Here is a 20583-nt window from a genome sequence, read left to right on the forward strand (position 1 = left end):
CACGAGCAAAGCGACAGCGCGCACACGGCGGCTCTCATTTTGGCAAAGACATCATTCCTGAGACCGGTAATTAGCAATCAATCGATCCCGACTTCGTTCTCAGCACGGACGACAAAGAAAGCGACAGCAACGGAGAGAATCCGAGTGAAGGAGGGAAGTCTGAGGTGGGACAGAGTGGGAATGGACGTTTAGAGGATGATGGGATGCCAGGTGGAAACCCTACCTCTGGCTTTTTTAAGCTCAACTTCCGAAATTTGAAAGGTGTAGAAGGGCAGGTATGATATTGTACCCAAAGCAAGGAATGGTGCATTTCTTTCACTAAATAAAACACAATGTAGGCCTCTAAAAAGCGCAAGGGTGATACAGAAGGACCCCGTTTGAGTGCCATGCCCACTTATAGCGGTGCCGGAAGAACAACTCAGTGGAAGAAGAAAAAGGCATTGGCAGCTGCTGCTTCGGGCACCAGCAAGATTGCTGGGTTCTTCACGCGCGCTAAAGAAGCGATCTCCGGGATTACGGCGCCTAAACCAAATCCGGAAAAGGGGACTTCATTGGTGCCTATCGAGGTTCACTCTGACTCGGACACAGAGATCATGTCGGTGTCAGAGGAAGAAAGACCCACCACCCCAGCCACGCCGAGCGCTATGCCAATCGAGCCTATTACGGGACACCCAGACCCCGGGGTCACGATTACAGCGCCTATTCCAGAAACGGACGGCCCCTCCCAGGCTGTCATCGAAGGTGGGTTAGAGTTCCGTCACCTTTAACATAAGGCTCACGGAATTCAGAAGTTGCGGGGCCAGTTATCACACCTGTGACTGAATCCGCCGAGGTTATTGCAGCTCGAGAGCTGCTTGACATCTCAATGGAGTGGGAGCCTGCGCCCGAGCGACCACCGTTGCACGTTATATTGATAAAACTCATTGCTGCTGCAAAGAAACACAGCGCTTATGCGTCACTTGTTAAGTTGCATGCCATCAAGGATTATCTTGGGCTTGTTTACACTTACGAGTCGAACCCTCGCATCAAGAACCCGCGCACGAGAGCAAGCGAGGCTGTGGCAAGGAGGGTTGGGAAAGGCCCGGCCTTTGCTCGTAAAATCCGGCAGTTAACAATTTACGTTGACCGGTTCCATACTCTCCCACCACGGAAACAAGGCAAACACAATGCCCATCCGTCGCTTCTGAACGATGAGCGCACTTTTCACGCAGTTCGGAGATATCTTAATGTCACAGCTGCCGGCGAGGTGAGTCTCTGTTTGAAATGATAAGTGCTCGTGTTGAACTTCGATAGATTACACCACGTAAACTTGCGGACCAAGTCAACCAGGTGATTATTCCTGGGATTGGCTTTGATCTGAAAGGGAAAAGCATCTCAGAGCGTGGCGCCATCCGGTGGTTAATCAAACTGGGTTACAAGCTGTCAGATGTCAAGAAAGGCGTTTACGTTGATGGTCATGAGCGTCCAGACGTGGTAAAGGTGCGAACAACCCTACTCGATGAGCTTAAAAAAGACGAACAGTGCGTGATTCACTGAACGTCAACTGGAATATAATTCTGATTATTCTATTCTAAGCCTAAGATACACGTACGACGACAAGACCCTTGAACCAACACCTCCCAACCTGCGGCCTGGTGAAAAGTGCCATATTCCCGTCTTTCAAGATGAAAGCATTTTTCGAACAAATGATCTTCGCCAACGTGTTTGGGTACAGACCAAGGGAATCGATGGGAAGCAACCAGCACTGCCCCTACGTAAAAAGGGTGCTGGGCGCTCCCAAATGGTTTCCAATTTTATCGTTGAGCTTACGGGACACTTGAAACTCACTCCCGCGCTCATCGACTCATCTTTCTTTTGATTGACAAGTCGCTTGGAGGGTCCCATGAACAGGATGTCATCGACGTATGCGATCATGATGACGAAGTTGCCATCTTTCTCCTGGAAAATAAAGATTCCGGTATCGGTCGAAAGTCGTCTAAAGCCAAGAAGCTTGGCAGACTCTACAAGTTCCTTGTACCAGGAGTTGGAAGCTTGTTTGAGACCGTAGATAGCTCGGAGCAGCCAGAACACTTTATGCTCCTGACCAGGTACCTTAAAGCCTTCGGGTTGTTCCATATAGATCTCCTCTTCAAGTTTGCCATAGAGAAAGGCATTCTTGACATCGACGGCGGTGACATACCAGCCTTCGAGTGCAGCGACCGGCAAGCATCGTGCCAACTGATTCATAACAAACCACAGGAGAGAAGATTTCGTTGAAGTCAACACCTTCAACTTGGGAGAAACCCTTGGCGACAAGTCTGGCTCTAAGTCGACCGTCTGGTTTGACGTCGAACACCCATCGGCATTTGATCGCTTTACGGCCAGCAGGCAGAGTCACGAGGATATAGACGCCGTGCTTCTGGAGTGCCTCAATCTCCAGCTTGCAAGCAGCTAACCATTTCTCACGCTGTTTAGGCGGAAGTTTTTGGATGTCACGGAATGTGTATTCACGTGGCGACTTCTGAAGGGGTTTATCGGGCGAAACTGCCTTAGAAAGCAAGTATGTGATAAACTCTACTCCCCCTTCCCTGACCAATCGGGCCAATCGTTTCTCTAGGTCTCCACACTCATCAGCAGTGCCACTATCGCGATTTGGACTATCGGCAGGATTTGGTCTGGGAACCTCATCTTGCGTTCTAGACTTGTGATAACCGGCAGGCCTTCGCTCGGTATCTCCAACAGTCTTTCTCCAATCACGCTGCGATTGAGCATCAATTTGTGAAGGGGTTTTATCCCCATAAATGGAGCCTGGACGAGTAACAGTTCTCCGCTCACGGCCAGATCTTCGAGGTTGGTCCAGTTGTGGGTTCCGGAGCCAGTGGTTCCTCTGGTTGATCTCCCAGGGCAGGTGGCGGCGGATCTTGAGGTTGATCGTCGTCACGATCTCCCCCTCGATCCCTTTGGGGAAGGTCATCATTTTGGGAGTTGGGACGATGGACAAAGTCATCATCGTCACCTCCTTCAGGAGAAATGTTGTCATCTCCGCGATCCGATGGTGGAGGTGGTTCGTCGCCGGCACGAACGCCACCTCGTTGAGGTTGTGCACCAGGACACTTCAGGAAGTAAGTCTCATCAAAGACAGCCGTAGCGCCTCGGAAGAGACTGTTGTTGTGTAAGCGCATGAAGAGATAACCCTTCATTCCCTCAGGATATCCTAAGAACACCATAAGTTCAGATTTGGGTGATAGTTTGTTCTTTCGGACTTCTTCGGGAAGGTAGACGTAAGCGCCACAACCAAAGACACGTAAGTGCGAGATGTCAGGGACCTTCTTGTGGTCCTTCACTATTCTTGTGTAATAGCTCATACAGAGTTTTCCACTTAAGATGTCTGACAGGTGTGCGATTGTAGAGATGCACAGCATGTGACACTGAGAATTCCCACCAGGACTCAGGAAGACAGGCGTCAAAGCGAAGTGCCTGGGCCTTATCCATAATTGTCCTGATAAAACGCTCAGCCCTGCCGTTTTGTTGGGGCTGACGCGGAATGCTCTGTAGGATTTTGATGCCAAGTTCCTTCAGTGCGTTATCGAATTCTTCGGACTTAAATTCTCCCCCTCCATCCGACATCCACTCTTTGATGGAGGCGTTAAATTGGGTCTTGACCATAGCAACGAAGTCGCGTAAGGCCTTGATGGCATCATCCTTCTTTCGGAGAAGGACGATCCAACCGTGGGAGGTATAGTCATCGAAGAAAGCGATGAAGTACTTGTACCGGTGATAGGATTCTACCGGGAAGCTCTTAAGATCAGAGTGAATCTTCTCAAAAGGCTTCTTTGCACGAGAAGTTGATGGTGGGAACGATTTTGATGGCATCTTTCCCTCATGACATCCCTTACAGGGAGACATCTTTTCGGGTACAGAGACATTCTGTGGGAAACCCTTGGTATGTCCCTTCGCTTTCTCAAGCACTTCCTTTGAGGGGTGCCCAAAGCGTCGATGCATGGTTTGGTAGTCGACGGAATAAACCATCGAGAGCTGTTTTGCCGCTAGACTCTTTACGGAAGTGATCCGAGTCTTAACCCAGAAAATGGTGTGACCGGGTATAGCCGGACGGCAAACGATAGCTTGAGATTGATCGGGCTTATAGATGCCGATCGATTTGTTATCACACGTGAATGTAATGTCCGACGTTGTTGAAGAAACTCTCCCATAGCGAGAGTAGTCGTCCATGTAGGTTGGGGACATGATAGACAGGATATAGACGAGTCCTGACTTCTTGATATTTCCCATGAGAATCTTTCACCATGTGTTTGATGAAGACGGATCCAACTCCAGCCCAACGAAGAGTAGCCTTTTTATCAGCTGTGCGAATTTCGGGCGAATTTCTTAATGGAGTATAGGATGCGAAATCGGTCTCATCACTAGTGACGTGCATAGAACAACCGGAGTCCATCATCCAGACGTCATACCCATGGAATGGAGAATGGCATTCAGAACAACTCGCAAAGAACGAGGAAATAGACATATATTGCCGAGCGAGGTAATTCAAAGCAATACATAAGTCCATATACAGATCATCACGTAATACAGCAGCATCGATTAGAATAGAGCGCTGTGTGAGATCAGCAAGTTGTTCGTTCAGCCGACGGGATGACACACACCTTTGTTCGTTGATGTGTCCGGTGTCGAGTTCCATGACTGTGTCCTCAATCTCCGTGTCCGCCTTGAAGTCGGGTTCGTCATCGGTATCCATGCCAAGTGAGACTGTGTCATCGTTGTCGGAGTCTGTAAAGAGAGGAGACTCGGAACGAGCACGTTTGGCAGGAGGAGGTGATTTGAGACGATCTTCGAGTGACTTCTTAACGGGAAAATCCATGAGAGGTCGGAGATTTTTGGCAGTGCGAGGAACGTGAAGCTGATCGCAGATCTCCTGAGCCTGTGCCAAGTCCGGATAAACTGGATGAGTCCTGGGATCGTTGATCTTCTCGGCAGTAGCGGGGGTGTAAGCTTGAGCCGGAAGATTGACAGGGACTTTGTTGACCTTGATGCCGGACGAGGTAAACGAAGCGACGGAGGTAGTAGTGGGAGTAGGAGTGTGATGGTGAGCCGAGATGATGTGGGAGCCAAGGACGACAGCGGAAGCAATTTGGGAGGAGTCATCAGAATCAGAATCAGAATCAGCGTCAACCATGTGAGTGTGATGATGGTGATGGTGTTGCTTCTTCTTTCCGGACGACTTCCCACGCTTGGACTTCTTCTTGTCGTTAGAAGACTGTCCTTGCTGTCCTTGGGTAGGCGAGTTAGAAGACGACTGCTGCTGCTTCTGCTGCTTGAAGTTGGGGTTACCCTTCTTCCGCTTGATCGCTGACATCTTGTTGGGCTGGAAACGGAACCCCTGAAATTTGGGGAAACTTTTTCTTTTTTCCTCCCCCCGGAGTGGGTGGTTTCGGCCACATCAGCCAATTGAGTTCCTGACTTTTGTTCTGCATCAACAGAACCGCAATGCTGTCCCATTTCTGGGGAATTGCGTTGATCAGGATCATGGCTTGGAAGAAGTCAGGCATTCTGACACCATTGGCGTGAAGTCGATCAAAGACTGATCGGAGATCATCCATTTGTGGTACCGGATTTTCATTTTCCGAAAGCTTGAAAGCGATAGCCTTCCGGAAATCGGCAAAGACCACGGATGCCCCTGGAGTACCATAACTTTCCTCCAACTTCGTCCAAATGGTTTGAGCCAGTTGGTTTGACTGGATGGTCAAGCGAATGGCAGGTGTCATGCGTAAGGTGAGGGCACCTTTAGCAGTCATATTCTTCTCGAGCCATGCCCTTTGCTCCTTCCGGCGAGCTTCTTTGTCTTCCTCCTTGGCATCAGGGGGAAGATCAGAAGGCTCCGGATTGGTCCCATCAACAACATCCCACACGCCAGCAAATTGGAGATAAGCGATGGCGAGCGGCTTCCATTCTCGATAGTTGGTGCCATCAAGAATCGGAACAAGTTGAGTGCCCGATCTCTTGGATTCCATTGAAACCAAGACTATCCGGGCTTTCTTCCGCAAGACCTGGAGATATATGGATGCTTACCGGTGAGTAGAGGCACTTTTTCATTACCATTCCACTTGGGACTAACTAAATGACTTCTAGCAACGGTCTTAATGCTGCCCAGGCCGAATACGCAGTTCGGAAATACAAGTCCCACTGTAAAATTGGAAAGACAATCTACAAAAACGTCAATATGCTTCTCAACTAGGCCTCGGCGGCACTGGTAGACATTTCGTTATCTTATCTACAGATAAGACCTTCCTAATAAGGAAAGTCTTGGCGTTGTTCACATTTACGAAGGGTCGAAATTTCTTAAAGTTGTCGAGAGTGAAAAGGGTCGAGTAGAAACAAAAGTACTTTCGAAATTGAGTCGATTCCGATGGTTTTCGGACTTTTCTAGTCCAGTGTGGGAGACTAGTTAGGTAAGGGAGTTTCCGCGTGCCAAGAGGCCACTTTTGAGCGTTGGGGACTGTAGGAGGGTCCATCGGAATTGGAATCAGAGTCAGCGACGGCGGCGTGAATGTGCTCGTGTTGCTTGTTCTTGCCAGAAGACTTGCCGTGCTTGGTCTTCTTCTTATCCTTGTTGGATTTGGACTGTCCTTGCTGCTCAGTCTGAGGCGCATCAGACTGCTTCTTTTGGTCCTTGTACTTGGGGTTACTCTTCTTCTGCTTGACGCGAGTTGCCTTGTTGACAGACAGTTTGGTGGACTTCCTCTCATGCTCAGTGATGATAAGAGGAATGATGGCATCGACTTTGATGTCCTTCATGTCCTTCAAAGTCTGCAACGCGAGGCTGACTACGTTATTGTACTTCTGAGGAAGTGACGACAAAAGGAGCATTCCCTTGACGAATTCGGGAAGCTCAACTTTGTTGGCAATCAAGCGAGAGAGAATGACTTGGAAGCACACAATCTCAGAACAAGGATCGAGATTCCCATCCCATGCGAAATTGATTGCTTGCTTGAAGTCAGAGTAAATGACTGAAAGACCGGGTTTCCCATACAACTCTTGGATTTTACTCCAAAGAGTAAAGGGACTGACGCACCCCTTGATATCGGGATGGTTCCAGATGTCTGGGTGGAGGCGAAGCCTCACGGCACCCATGCACTTTGTGGTTCCCTCGTTATACTTGTTGAGTTCAGCACGGTACGAGCTCTTCTCCTTGTTGGAGGCGCTCTCACCGGGATCGATGGCCAACTGGGATGAGGATCTGGTGTAGTTCCATAACCCAGTGAACTCGAGGTACGTCTGCATCTGATCGGCCCAGACATTGTAGTCGACGCCCTTGAAGAGCATGACATGGTTGTCAATGTTGGCAGAGATGGACATTTTGATGAGATCTGTCAAAAGACGATTATCAGCATAATGTTCCCATGGTAATGTAAGTGTGCTGCCATAAATGGTGCTCCTTAGTCCCATTGATCGCAGCCGATAACAGCGCAGATCATTACAACTTCAAGTCGGTAAGCCCTAGAGCAATCTGTGATGCAGCGATGAAGCGCAAACACAGATCCTGGATGCAGCCTATCAAAGCGCAAACCAGTTTTAGCAATGCAGCCTATAGAAGCGCAAACCAGTTTAGCAATGCAGCCTATAGAAGCGCAAAGCTAAAGCCTTTTGGGGCTCATAACCTGACGAGCAAACAGTATATACTACAGGTGTGTACTCTAGACCTTACCAGGAGATAGATGTAGTGAGGCTAACTTAGTGGCTAGTAAAACTGGTGGTAAGACAGTTATCGATTAGAGACCACAGAGGTCAGTATTTATACTGTACAGGGTATGTGATGAATGTGACATAAACTATCTAAATATAGTAAGTGTGACAGAGGCTGTGTGAGGCTATACGAATGAGTAATCGAATGAGTAAGTCACAGTGGGAAATTTCCCTAGTCGTCACTCTTCCAGCATTTCTTCGATCAGACTCACACAATTTTATAGAAAAATTGCACAAATTTGATAAGCTTTCCACTATGTTATTAGTCCCATATATAGATTATATTGTGAGCTCAACTATACTGCAGGTTTGCTTCCCAATAGCTGAGTAATTACTTTGGTGTTCAATAATTCTATAAATTCTGAGTCTATACTAGAAGTAATTTACAACTGTATTAATTTGCATGATAATGTTGCTGTTTATGCTAAATAACAATAAATTCAATTGCATTTTAGTGCTGAGAATATGACCCATGAGGACCCCAGACACCCCTGGACAGGTCATGACCAGGGGTCAGGGAAATGACCCCAGGAAATGACTAGAGGACGTGGTCGGACAGCTGGAAGGTAGAGCGTCCAACAGGCAGGAAATTGGTGGGAAATGACCAGGACAGCCCTATCTCAAAGACCTCTGGAAATGGCACGGACACCCATCTAAGAGACTGGGTGTCCCGTCTGACTGAAGTGCCTTGCCTAATTTGCACTTTGTCTTTGCAACTAATACTCAAATCTAATTAACTCTGACAACAATTTAAGAAGGATAGATCATTTCTGCTACATGACAGCTTTCTTCTACCCTTGTACTACCATTGTCCAGAGTGATATGGATCAACATATTTCTATTCAATTATCGTAATCTATGGGTATATCAGACAACAACTGTGGGGATATATATATATATACTGTAGCATCAGTATAGTGTTGGGAATACCCTATCATCAATCCCATGTGAGTGCCGAGAACATGACCCACTAGGACCCCAGACACCCCTGGACAGGTCATAACCAGGGGTCAGGGAAAAGACCCTAGGAAATGACCAGAGGATGTGGTTGGACAGTGGTAAGCTGAAGTGGCCAATTTACTTAAATCAAGTGTAACCCGCCCATTTCATGGCCGTTTTGGACGTTTTCGGGCTTGTTTTGAAGGGCGCGGGTACGGCAACCCTTACCCGTACCCGTACCCGCACTTACCCGTACCCGTAACCCGCTGGGTATCAAAAACCCGTGTCCATCACTAAATATCAAATGGTGTTGAGGGTATAGGAAGGGTGTAGTTGTACATATCGAGACCCGGCGGTTGCACGAGCCCTGACAGGGTGACTGAGATGGAAGTACTGGAGGAAGTGATGAGTGTCAGATGGGTGGCCCTTGAAAGGTTCGGGCTCCTTGACGGGGCTGCAGGTGGAAGCAGTCTTGTTCAAGAGTTTATCGAGGGCCTCCTGGATCCGTTGAGTGGTGCGTTGCTGTTCCTGCAGCAGCTGAATAAGGGTTTCGTTGTTCATCATGAGATTGAGAATGCTGGTGGTGTTGGGGTGAGGTGGAATAAATGAATTTGGTTGGGATTTAGGAGGTGTCTGTTCTGCACGTTGGAGATCAGATGTAGTGCCCTCCGATTCCCGAGTGGTGTGAAGGGGTGGGTGGATCGGGTGTGTGGTGTAAGCGGAGGCGGGAACGGGGGTGGGGTAACCTTTGAGATGTTGAGCGTAAGTGTCGGTAGGGATGGTTGATAAGGCGGTATGAAGGGCTTGGAAGGTTTGGGGCGTGGGTTGCGGGTTGAGGGCCTGGGCAACTTCTTCTTCTTCTTCTACTTGGTCATTGTCGTCGTCGTTTGCGTCGGTACACCTAACTAGGTTACCAATCCTTCCTGATGGGGACGTGGGGGCGGACTGATAGGCTTTGTGCGGGGTTTCAGGTGAAGTGATGACATTGCTTTCTTCCTGTTCCTGGGACAGGGGTGTAGACGGCGGATGGGCTTCGTGGAGTTTATGGGCGTTGGACTTGGTACACAGAGTAGCTATGACTCCTTTGTTAGCAGCGCGTAGATCTTCTGCCACTGAGACTGGGTAGGCAGAAGAGAGTAACGTTCGGCCTGTCGAGACAGGGTTGAAGCAAACACTGCTCAAAGTTGCTGTTCCTGATGTGGTAGTTGAAGATCCAGTCATTGGCGGGGTCAGTGTTTCGAGCGCAGAAGTGCGGACTTCCTACACAGCTAATCTTGACAGTGGTACAGGGTGATGGTTGCCGGAGTGAGACCTGATTGGCAGGTCAACCAGAGAGACCAGAGAGACCAGAGTAACGGTGGGATGCAGGGACAACGATCGGTGTTGCTAAACCAGAGCAAAGGGCAACTGAGAGCGGAGAGCGGCGAGAAAGAGAGATGAGAGCAATGAGCAATGACTCATGAGTTAAACCAGAAAGCTATGCCGATGTATTGACGAAGAGGTCAAGCTGAGGAAATACAGAGCAGACCATATACCTATTCTACTGTCTGCATAGTTGCAATGAGTCAGAATGACAAACAAATGGTGAAACATAAAAGAACAATAAGAGAGATCACGAGGCTGCACGAAGAACAAGGATGGAACAACCATGAAACAAGAAGACGTCAGAATGAGTTGGAAGGCAGTGTGTAACAATAAGAACAATAGAAGTAGAGCAAAGGGCAATACGAGGCAGTGTTCCATGAGTGAAAGAGTCTATGCGAGACAGATTAGATAAGATGGAAATAGGGGCTATACCGGCTGTTCACAACAATAACTATATTTTTATTCTAAATTTATTCCAAGGACAGAATTTCTTCTAGTTATAGCAGCTGTAAAGATGTATCCTACTTCATTGAATACTTGTAACCATAGTCAAGTAGCCTGAATAATCAATTAGCAAAGATAACCGACAATATTATACTAACAATACCAATCAGGATCAATCTCGGTTAAAATATTGACTCTAAAAAATCATTAGTACTACATTTCATATGATGAAACCCAACACATACTGTGTTTGCTGAGTTTCTGTGATTTCATGATAAATAATCCACTTTGGTCTTGAGGATCTGTTGAACAGGACAGAGGAAGGATGGACATGTAGGATCTGTCCAATAAATCAATATCATTAGAACTACAGTCCCCAAAAGAATTGAAATTATACCTTGTTCCCATGAGTAGCCAAATAAGTGCTATCTGGTTGGAGCCTAGCACTATTCTGCCAATATCCACTAACCAAGCACTGCCTCAGCCTTTTTGCATCTCCTTCACAACTTATGATTGGGAGTTTGAACCGGATCATGTATTTCTTGAGCTGAGCTCTGATGGAGACAGCCCGGGACATGGCCCTAAATGAGAGAGCATGAGATTTACACCAGGAAGATGATTGGCCATATCTGATAAATGCATTGTAGGCTAATATCATTGGTTAGACAACTATTGGCCCAAGTAACAAGCAGAGACGCACCATTGAGAAGAGTAAGATGATCCTGGAATATATCCTTATCAGTGTGTGACATTTTTGAAACTGGATAACCACCCACGCCTTCCTCAGCAGTGAATTTTCTTCTTTCCAACTCGGCCAAAGCACCGGGTGCCCCATCCGGAATCACAAATACATTCTGATTAAATTTAGTCCCGGATCACACAAACGGAAATACCGGAGCACACCTGAACAGAAATCATTGCAGCGATTGTCAAAATCTCCTCCCCGCACTTGAAGTCTTCCGAAGCGAAGAGCTACACGCCAACCATGGTTAGTTTCCAATCCGGAAACCGGGAAGAAAAGGAACGAACCATCTTCGCAATATTATGCTCGATCGGATATTCCGCGATCTTTGACCCAGTGTGCGTCAAATGACCCGAATCCGTAATCAACCCAGACGCACTGAGTGCTTCCAACGCCCTCAGAACGCTCTCCGCGGGCGGTGGAGTCACCCAGGGAAACTTCATCAAATCATCCACACCGAGGGCCTTTAATTGCAGAATGAGCGACGTCAAGTCTGTCCGACTGATTTCAGGCGGTGTCGCAGCGGGTAAAGCATCGTATGCAGCTTGGGTATAGAGTCTGTAGCAAACACCGTTGGACGTTCGCCCCGCTCGGCCAGCGCGCTGTGTCGCCGCTGCTTTCGAGGTGGGAACGACAACCAGTGAGGACATTGACGCTGTGGGGTTGTAAACACGTATCTGCAACCAAAATCAGTGTTGGGTAACACCGTTTGATGAAGCTGGTGACAATACCTTGACAAAACCCGAATCAATCACGTATCGTATCCCGTCAATAGTGACACTCGCTTCGGCAATGTTCGTCGAAACAATAATCTTCCTTGTCCCCTTCTCGGCAGGCAGGAACGCCTTCAGTTGTTCGTCGGTCGTCAAACCCGCATGTAACGGTATAAGAATCATACGCGGTGCATTGGGTGGCAGTCTGGCTAGAAGTTATGGCTCGGTACTCTCAACCAAACGAGTGGAGAAGGCTTACAGTGGTATCCGCTCTGATAGCTCGTCCAAACAGCGGTCGATATCTTCCCTACCCGTGAGGAATATAAGAATGTCACCAGGGCGCCTCTACAACGTTGAATCAGAAATTAGAAGCAATGAACCTATAAAGGACATACCTGGACATTAATATCCCAAGCCAACTGTGCAGCCGCACGCACATAATCCGGCACAGGTTCGTCAATATACGCAACCTGTACCGGATACATTCTCCCTTCCAAGCTAATGACTGTAGCCTCATCACTCGAGGTGTCGTTCGTGAAGTAATTCAAGAAGTAGGCGGCGTCCATTGTGGCGGACGAAACAATGAGGCGAAGTTCGGGTCGTTTCCGACGAATTCTGGTTCACATTTTTTGAGAACGATGTCGAAGGGCAACCGGGTCAAAGACGTACTTTTTGAGCATACCTAAGAGTAAGTCGGTATACACGCTGCGTTCATGTACTTCGTCCACCTATCCTACCTGAGCGAGAGAAGTAACGAGACGAAAGAGTGCCACTCACCATAATAACGCTATACCTCGAAAGCAAGGGGTCCACCAGCAACTCTCGGAACAGCATCCCGTCCGTGAGATACAGGATCCTTGTCCTCTCTTTATCACTGACATCCTCGAACCGAATCGTGTAGCCAACCTGAGAAAGACGCCGTTAGCAAAGGCCACTTCGCAAAGGCCCAGGCGGACCACTCACTTCATGCCCCAAGGTCGTCCCCACTTCCTGCGCAACTCGAGTCGCAACCGAAGTCGCAGCAACACGTCGAGGCTGGGTACACGCAATAACACGTCCATCACTCGCCCACTGGGCTTCATACAAGAACTGAGGTAGCTCTGCCTAAAAGTGTTAGCACCCAATGCAAGATCCAGAAGATAGGGTACTCACGGGTAGTCTTTCCACACCCAGTCTGTCCAACGATAATCGTAACACCATACTTCTCCACACTATAAAGCAGTTTATCGCCTGCTCAAACGGTCAACGACACGCTGCCTTTAAGGTGGTTTGAACTCACGATGTTTGTAAATGGGCAACCTGGTTCTCTGGTCATACGGCGAAGACGAAAGTTCTGGAGCAGACCCAAGCACGGGATTCTCATTCTCGGGAACCCTATCCAGGGAGCTGCCCGGTGCGATAGCGCCAGGTTTCCAAAACGTGAGTTGGGACATGGTGGTCGTCGGTAAAGCGTCCAGGAGCTAAATTGATGCGAGTCATCAACACTTGTCTCACCTCTACCGTCACCTAACCTTCAACCATGTCCGAGCGCAAAGGCAAGTACTATCATAGTCTCCCTCTAATGTATTCAGAAACTGACATGGTTTACAGTTCTCAACAAATACTTCCCCCCGGACTTCGATCCAGACCTCATTCCGAGGCGTAAAGTGCCTCGGAACTCACAGCAGGTCGTCCGTCTCATGGCCCCATTCTCAATGTGCGTCTGCCTCTATCTCTCAAGGCTTTAACTTACCTCACTACAGGCGATGTAATACCTGCGGAGAATACATCTACAAGGGAAAGAAATTCAACGCACGCAAGGAAACAGTAGAGGGAGAGGACTACTTTGGTATCAAAATCTTCAGGTTCTACATCAAATGGTACGCCTCTTCGCTCTCCCTTTGATATAAATCCGACCCAAATACCCTCACAGCACCCAATGCTCCGCCGAAATCACCTTCAAAACCGACCCAAAGAACACAGACTACGCCGCCGAACACGGTGCATCTCGCAATTTCGAACCATGGCGAGAACAAGAGCAAGAAGAGGAGGAAGACCGACTTGCCAAACTCGAAGCAGAGGAAAACAACCCGATGAAAGCACTGGAGAACCGTACATTAGACTCCAAACGAGAAATGGAGATCCTTGATGCTCTACAAGACATTCGTGCACGGAACGCGCGAATCGAACGGGCTGGGCAATCTGAAGAGTTGTTGGCTAGGATGCACATGAAAGAGGTGGAGGACGAAGAAGAAGAGGAGCGGAAACGGTTAGAGGAAGAGGACGAGGCGCTCGTCAGAGCAGTGTTCTCCAAGATCCCAACAAGTGCCGCTGGCCCATCCACCTCTGGTTCCTCTTCCTCTGAAAAGGTCGTGACTCTCAAACGCAAAGCTGGCGAAGCAGAACCGTCCCTACAAAACCTCCTCTCCGAATCCGCTCGGGCTTTGATCACCTCCAAGACAGCCACCCTCACTTCCTCCGCACCTGCAGCGAAGAAAGCAAAGACAGGGACGAACAAACTCGGTATCAAGATTGTCAAGAAATCCAAAGCACCTTGATAGGACCCCTCTTTATATTTCGGACTTGTAGTGTAATAATATGTACTAGTAATAGGGGCTGGGTTTTTGAGACAGCTCAGCGCGTCTCATGAATGGCACAGCTTGTCTTTTACCCACCACCATCAGCCATGGCCACACCACGCGAAGATCTCCCCAGAATATCAGTAGATACCGTCGACGACTGGAAGAGACTAGCTTCCAATTGCCGCCAGACAGCCGCTTCAATACTCGAAGCAGAAGTTCGTGCAAAAGGTCTCCAATCCGAACGCGACGCGCTCAACCAACATATGCAAGAGGTAGAATGGGCGTGTCTACATGCCCGAAACATTCAGCTTAAACTGTTCAGTTCATTTCTAGGACATTTACAGTCGCGCAACCAAACCTTCGCGTCAACGGGAACCCCTTTGCAGCTCTAGAAAATATAAACGCACATGGTAAGAACGTCCCTCATCCGCCTTTTGAGTTGACTCTAATTTTTCTACAGACATGGAGTCATTCGACGAAGCACTAGACCGGCGTATTTGGTCGCTAGCAGACACCCGTTTCCAATGGGACAAACGGATAGCGGAAAACCGAAAGAACGCACCCGCAGAAATCAGTGCAATAGTCGGCCAATCTCTGCAACAACACCATCAACTCGACGCAGAGGTCGGCGCTGACGCTGAAGAAACGGAAGAAGTCCCACCCGAAGACCCAATTAAAGGTACATTTCACTGAAAGCATAGTTTTCAACCGATCTCAACGTCCAATAGATCTAGAAAGCGCGACAGAAGCCGTTCTCAAAACGACCGCCCTCGCAGAGGAACTCTCGCAGGTATGCTTTGTTACAACAGCCTTCAATGATTGCACAAGGCTGATTTTTGGTATTCACAGACAATACAAAAACAACAAGAAAGAAGCGAACGAGTAAAGGTCGTGTCTGCAGAGATCAAGTCTCTGAGGCCATAAGGAGAGCAACGATATTGTTTTGGGATTATGAGCCTCGGAATCCACCACGACCACCCCTGGCCTCCACCAAACCCTCCTCGTCCTCCTCCTCGTCCTCCACCAAATCCACGACCTCCGGCTCCGCCTCCACGCCCACCAAACCCACCCCGACCTCCTCCCCTTGGACCGCCCCGTCCTCTCGGTGCACCCCGACCTCGTCCACCTGCTCCTCCACGGCCTGGCTCTGAGGGAAAGAAAGACGCTTAATTTAGATCCACATGTACCATATACAAACTTACTCTTAACACCTGTAAATCGCCAATTCATGAGTTCCCTGCTGTTCATGCAAGCCATAAAAAAACATACCAGGCGGTGCCTTGGGTTTGGGCAAGAACCTTTCAATAGGCAGCAACTTGTCGCCTCCAATATACACCTTGTCACCCTTCTTAAAGCTGCTTGCAATGACCCCGTTCTCCATCTTGATCGAAAAGTAAACCTCGTTTATAGGACCAAGGATTTCGTCGACTTTGCCGATGAGGGATTTGTTTTGGAGGTAAATGGGGGCGTTGAAGTAGGGGACTTTGTCGGGCATTAGTGATGAGCAGAGCATTTCGCCTTCAACGGCGTGGATGAACGATCCCATTTCTACGATCCCCAGTTCAGTCAGATACGGCTTCAACGATAATAAAGACGGCGTATACCCAGAACCTGGTCTGGGGGTCCCGCATTCTGGAATCCTCCAGGTCGTCCACCACCTCGTCCTCCGCCTATAAACCAATAAGCCCCAATTCACAATTCCCCAAACTATGTTACTCACCTCTTGAAAAGCCTCTTGAACCTCCACCGCGACTCATAGTTTGTGTAGTAAAAATCTAAGCGTTCAGAACAAGTCCCAGGCTTGGCATTTTCGCATCTCCTGGGATGACGATTACATAACCCAAAAATCACTGATGGCGGGAGCTATAATTAGCGCACATCCGTCCGGGAACGTGAAATCGCGAGACGCAAAGGTTGCCGGTGAACCATGCCATTTCTCTTCAACAATCGTCCCCGCTGCGAAGCAAAATATCTTTTACAGGACACAGAGAACGATTCTGTTCTCGTTGGACATAGCCTCTGGTCCAGTCTCGTTTCAGAGAGCCATCTGAACAGACTCTGTATCGCGCTTAAACCGGTCCAGGGCGCGTATTCACGACGATACCCCTCGCTGGTCTGCTGGGCTTTGCCAGACGACAAGGTACTCACAGATTCTAAAAATTCAATTTCTTACACTAACTTGACCAGGTAGATTCCTCAAGCATCGCAATACCACCAACCTGGATTCGACGCTACAAAGATTTCTTCCTCCCGGGCACTTCGCTTTCCATCTTCCCAACCGAACCCATAACTCTCACCGAAGTAATCCTAATCGCCACCTCACAACATGGCTACACCGCAGCTACGGACCAAGACTCCCTCTTTGATCCTTGGTTCAATCAACAAACTATCCTTCGTCAGGGGGACACCCTCTCCATCCCTACTCCTCTCTGCAACGGGGACATCGTCCCTACAGAAAGCTACACCTTTACAATCGAAGCAACCGAATCTGTTCTCCAAGGATGCATAAAGAAGGGTGTTACCCGGATCATCGTTCTCTCCAACGACGAGGAGGACGATAGTTCCGAAGGCTCCGTGACAGAATCAACGGAAGACTTAACAGACGTGATAGAGATCGACTCGAATTTTCTCGCAAACTCCGCTTTGTCGAAACCTCTGAATACCCGTTCAGCCTCTTCGGATGATCGGCCCATTCGCAATGAGCGAACTTGCTTCACTGGTGCAACTCTCCCAAAGATCATTTCTGCAGAGAACGACGACACCACATTGTACTTGCGCACGTCAGATCTGGGCAAACTTGGAGTGTTGAACTTTGATTGGGTAAGAATATAGTCTTCCTCACCCCAGGGTGAATGCTAACTCGTCATACAGGCAGTTGCAGGGAACTCTGCTTCACAGTATCGGCTCGTCCGCGTCGTGGTAGACGACTCTCTGGTCGAATCCAGGTCAGTGCCCTCCTCTCCTTCACGTTCAATAACTCACAGTTTATACCACCATTCAGCGGCACAGTCAAAACCAGCCCCATACTCCTCTTCAACATAACTCGCTCCGATCAAACTGACTTCACCTCCAAAGCATCTTCCTCCCAATCTCCCTCCTTTCAGCTACTCCCTAGCCCCTTCGGATCCCACCGCCCCTTCATCCCAACAGCCCGAGCAATAACCATCGCCCGCGTCGCCTCCCCTTTCTCTATCAACAAGGTATACCAGGATTCTTTCCTCGCCGGGCTCAAAGCCCACTTCGACCAAACCCAACGATTGGTAAAGCAAGGCGACATCATCGCAGTCCCTATCGAAGCAAGTCGATCAAGATGGGTCCATGACGCAGACGATGCAGCTTCCAACCCAGACTCCTTGGGTCCTCTGTGCGTCTTCTCCATATCCAAAGATCACTGACCACTAACTAGTGCCTACCAGACCTCTCGACTCCTCATCCAACAAGCATACCCTCGTCTATTTCATGATCACGAACGTCGAGTACGACATCCTTGACACATCCTCTCCCTCACACCCATCCCCCCAAGACCTCTACCTCGGCGGCCAAATGGGCGAGCTAGGGTGTTGGGTTGACCCTTCCGTCACTCGGATAATGCAAACAGGTATCGAACACTCCCGCATTCCCGATCCTGGTAGCTACTATGACCTCGAACGGAAGATGTCCAGTGGTATCCTCAAGATTCTCGAAGAACGGGATTCTTCCTTACTGGCTCCGTCGAGTCCATTCGGGAAGCTGTTGGCCATGGCGACAGCTTCAATGACCAAATGGTCTTTGGACTGTCACTTAGACTTGACGTTCTTAATTAAAGGCCAGCGAGGTGTCGGGAAATATACCACTATCTCGTGGGTTGCGCAGAAATTGGGGATCCACATCATGGAGGTGACAACGATCCCAGCTCCCACTTGACAAGTTACTGACGAAGGTACAGCTCGATTGCTACGACCTAATAGGCGAGAATGATACCAAGACAGAAGGAACACTCCGCGTTCGGTTCGATCAAGCGACCCAATGCAGCCCTTGCATCATTGTCCTCCGTAAACTTGAGGCCTTTGCAGGATCGACCCAGCCAGCCCAAGGCAAAGGTACTCATCTCGCGCATTTCCACTTGTAACCGTAACGACAACTCCCAATTAGAATCCCCACTCTCGGCCGTCCTCCAGGAATGTGTCGGCAATCTCCAGAAGAGTTGGAAGGAAACAGGGTTCCCAGTAATCGTCGTGGGCACAGTCACGGAATCTGGTCAGGTCCCGCCGAGCATCCTCTCCCAATTCAAGCACGAGATTAACATTGAGGTACCCTGGCCACTGCTTTCACCTTACAATTGACAAACCATATCTTCTTGATATAGGTGCCAGATGAACGATCCCGGTATGAAATCCTCGCAAGCCTCCTTCACACTGCCGTTCTCTCCTCCGACGTCTCCCTATCCCACCTTGCAACTCAAACTGCCGCACTAGTAGCAGCCGACCTGGTCGACCTGGTCGCTCGAGCACACACACACTCTCTCGAACGAACACTAAAGAACAAGTAAACTATCCCCCGTCCGCTTTCCTCCTTCACTTCTAACTCTGTCTTCCCCAGAGGCCTGTCGAAACAAAGCGTCCAACTCGCAGGGGTAAGCCTCTCGGCAGCAGACTTTGAATCAGCCCTGGGCAAGGCACGCGATGCGTACTCGGAAAGCATCGGTGCACCCAAGATCCCAACCGTGTCATGGGACGACGTTGGAGGCCTTGCACATGTCAAAGCTGACATCCTCGATACAATCCAACTTCCGCTCGAACATCCCGAACTCTTTGCGGACGGATTGAAGAAGCGATCAGGTAACAATACCCTTTCCCCCTTGTTCCTTATTCTGAGGACTTATTGACACGGTTTCAGGTATCCTTCTCTACGGACCCCCAGGAACAGGCAAAACCTTGATCGCCAAAGCAGTCGCCACCTCCTGCTCTCTCAACTTCTTCTCCGTCAAAGGTCCAGAACTCCTCAACATGTACATCGGTGAATCCGAAGCCAACGTCAGACGCGTCTTCCAGAAAGCACGAGACGCCAAACCATGCGTCATCTTCTTCGACGAACTGGATTCCGTGGCACCCAAGAGAGGGAACCAAGGAGATTCAGGAGGGGTGATGGACAGGATAGTGAGTCAGTTGTTGGCGGAGTTGGATGGGATGGCTGGGAGTGAGAATGGTAGTTCGGATGTGTTTGTGATCGGCGCTACGAACAGACCGGATTTGCTGGACCCTGCGCTTTTGCGTCCTGGAAGGTACGACGATGCTTCTCCAATCCTCCCGAACAATCCCTTGCTCACATAACACACCCCAGATTCGACCGCATGCTCTACCTCGGCGTCAGCGATACCCACGAAGCCCAATTCAACATTCTCGAAGCCCTAACACGGAAGTTCAGACTCGACCCGGACCTTAACCTACGGGACATTGCCGAACAGTGTCCATTCAACTACACCGGAGCAGACTTTTACGCTCTATGCTCAGACGCAATGCTAAACGCGATGTCTCGCAAGGCCGCTCTGATCGATAAACGGATTTGTACGCTGCCGTCCCGTTCCTTTCTCCCCTCACCAATTAACGCACGTTCCTTTCACAGCCGAAATAACAGAATCTGACCTCGCCGCTCTCTCCTCCACATCCGGAGTCAAGCACCCCTACCCACTGACACCACAGTACTACCTCTCCGAACTCGCCACACCGGAAGAAATCCTCGTAACGGTCACAAAGGAAGATTTCATGATCGCATTGAAGAATCTAGTGCCTAGTGTGAGCGAGGCGGAGATGGAACACTACCGATTAGTACAACAGCGGTTCACACAGGATAAAGACTGAGTGAAAGGCGGATAGGATCCCGAGGTGAAGGGTCAGAAATAGATGATTCTACATACATACATACTGTAGTATACCGTATCCATTGGGAAAAGAAATTCGAAGGTGTAGATAGGTACAACAAATAGCGTGTCCTGGGTCGTTAACCAAAAAAAAAAAAACTAATAATCAAAATCGTACACATACGTTAAAAACAAGAAGGGTCTAAAAAAAGCAAAGAAATAGTCTTTCGAATGCGATTACTTATG

At 49.0% G+C, this 20583-nt stretch overlaps 6 protein-coding genes across 6 annotated transcripts; 3 read left to right on the forward strand and 3 right to left on the reverse strand.

The window, feature by feature from the left end:
- Positions 1-6435: 6435 nt before the first annotated feature.
- On the reverse strand, positions 6436-7350 carry CC1G_11753 (hypothetical protein; the record flags this gene model as incomplete). The annotated part of the gene is made up of 1 exon (XM_001833495.2): positions 6436-7350. The coding sequence occupies one exon, from the start codon at positions 7348-7350 to the stop codon at positions 6436-6438; it is 915 nt and encodes a 304-aa protein (XP_001833547.2).
- Positions 7351-10562: 3212 nt separating this feature from the next.
- Positions 10563-13373, reverse strand: CC1G_11755 (pre-mRNA splicing factor; the record flags this gene model as incomplete). The annotated part of the gene is made up of 16 exons (XM_001833497.2): positions 10563-10599; positions 10649-10681; positions 10731-10825; positions 10883-11133; positions 11186-11207; positions 11262-11339; positions 11389-11457; positions 11515-11904; positions 11959-12145; positions 12200-12285; positions 12336-12555; positions 12610-12668; positions 12718-12846; positions 12904-13040; positions 13093-13170; positions 13220-13373. The coding sequence occupies 16 exons, from the start codon at positions 13371-13373 to the stop codon at positions 10563-10565; spliced, it is 2025 nt and encodes a 674-aa protein (XP_001833549.2).
- A 63-nt stretch (positions 13374-13436) lies between these two features.
- Positions 13437-14477, forward strand: CC1G_11756 (coiled-coil domain-containing protein 94; the record flags this gene model as incomplete). Its single annotated transcript, XM_001833498.2, has 4 exons — positions 13437-13475; positions 13531-13636; positions 13683-13799; positions 13853-14477. Exons 2-4 carry the CDS (start codon positions 13620-13622, stop codon positions 14475-14477), a joined length of 759 nt encoding a protein of 252 aa, XP_001833550.1. The 5' UTR covers positions 13437-13475; positions 13531-13619.
- Positions 14478-14605: 128 nt separating this feature from the next.
- Positions 14606-15425, forward strand: CC1G_11757 (hypothetical protein; the record flags this gene model as incomplete). The annotated part of the gene is made up of 5 exons (XM_001833499.2): positions 14606-14773; positions 14824-14911; positions 14962-15180; positions 15230-15291; positions 15351-15425. The coding sequence occupies 5 exons, from the start codon at positions 14606-14608 to the stop codon at positions 15423-15425; spliced, it is 612 nt and encodes a 203-aa protein (XP_001833551.2).
- A 25-nt stretch (positions 15426-15450) lies between these two features.
- CC1G_11758 (small nucleolar RNP protein) lies at positions 15451-16258 on the reverse strand (the record flags this gene model as incomplete). Its single annotated transcript, XM_001833500.1, has 5 exons — positions 15451-15648; positions 15696-15712; positions 15771-16049; positions 16106-16171; positions 16222-16258. The coding sequence occupies 5 exons, from the start codon at positions 16256-16258 to the stop codon at positions 15451-15453; spliced, it is 597 nt and encodes a 198-aa protein (XP_001833552.1).
- Positions 16259-16827: 569 nt separating this feature from the next.
- On the forward strand, positions 16828-20338 carry CC1G_11759 (TER94-PB; the record flags this gene model as incomplete). The annotated part of the gene is made up of 11 exons (XM_001833501.2): positions 16828-16873; positions 17173-17321; positions 17373-17446; positions 17503-17865; positions 17918-18377; positions 18449-18706; positions 18847-19025; positions 19080-19318; positions 19377-19761; positions 19821-20044; positions 20103-20338. 11 exons carry the CDS (start codon positions 16828-16830, stop codon positions 20336-20338), a joined length of 2613 nt encoding a protein of 870 aa, XP_001833553.2.
- Between the last annotated feature and the right edge of the window lie 245 nt (positions 20339-20583).

Source organism: Coprinopsis cinerea (genome assembly GCF_000182895.1).
Source record: "Coprinopsis cinerea okayama7#130 chromosome 2 map unlocalized cont3.2, whole genome shotgun sequence".
NCBI classification, from domain to species: Eukaryota; Fungi; Basidiomycota; class Agaricomycetes; order Agaricales; family Psathyrellaceae; genus Coprinopsis; species Coprinopsis cinerea.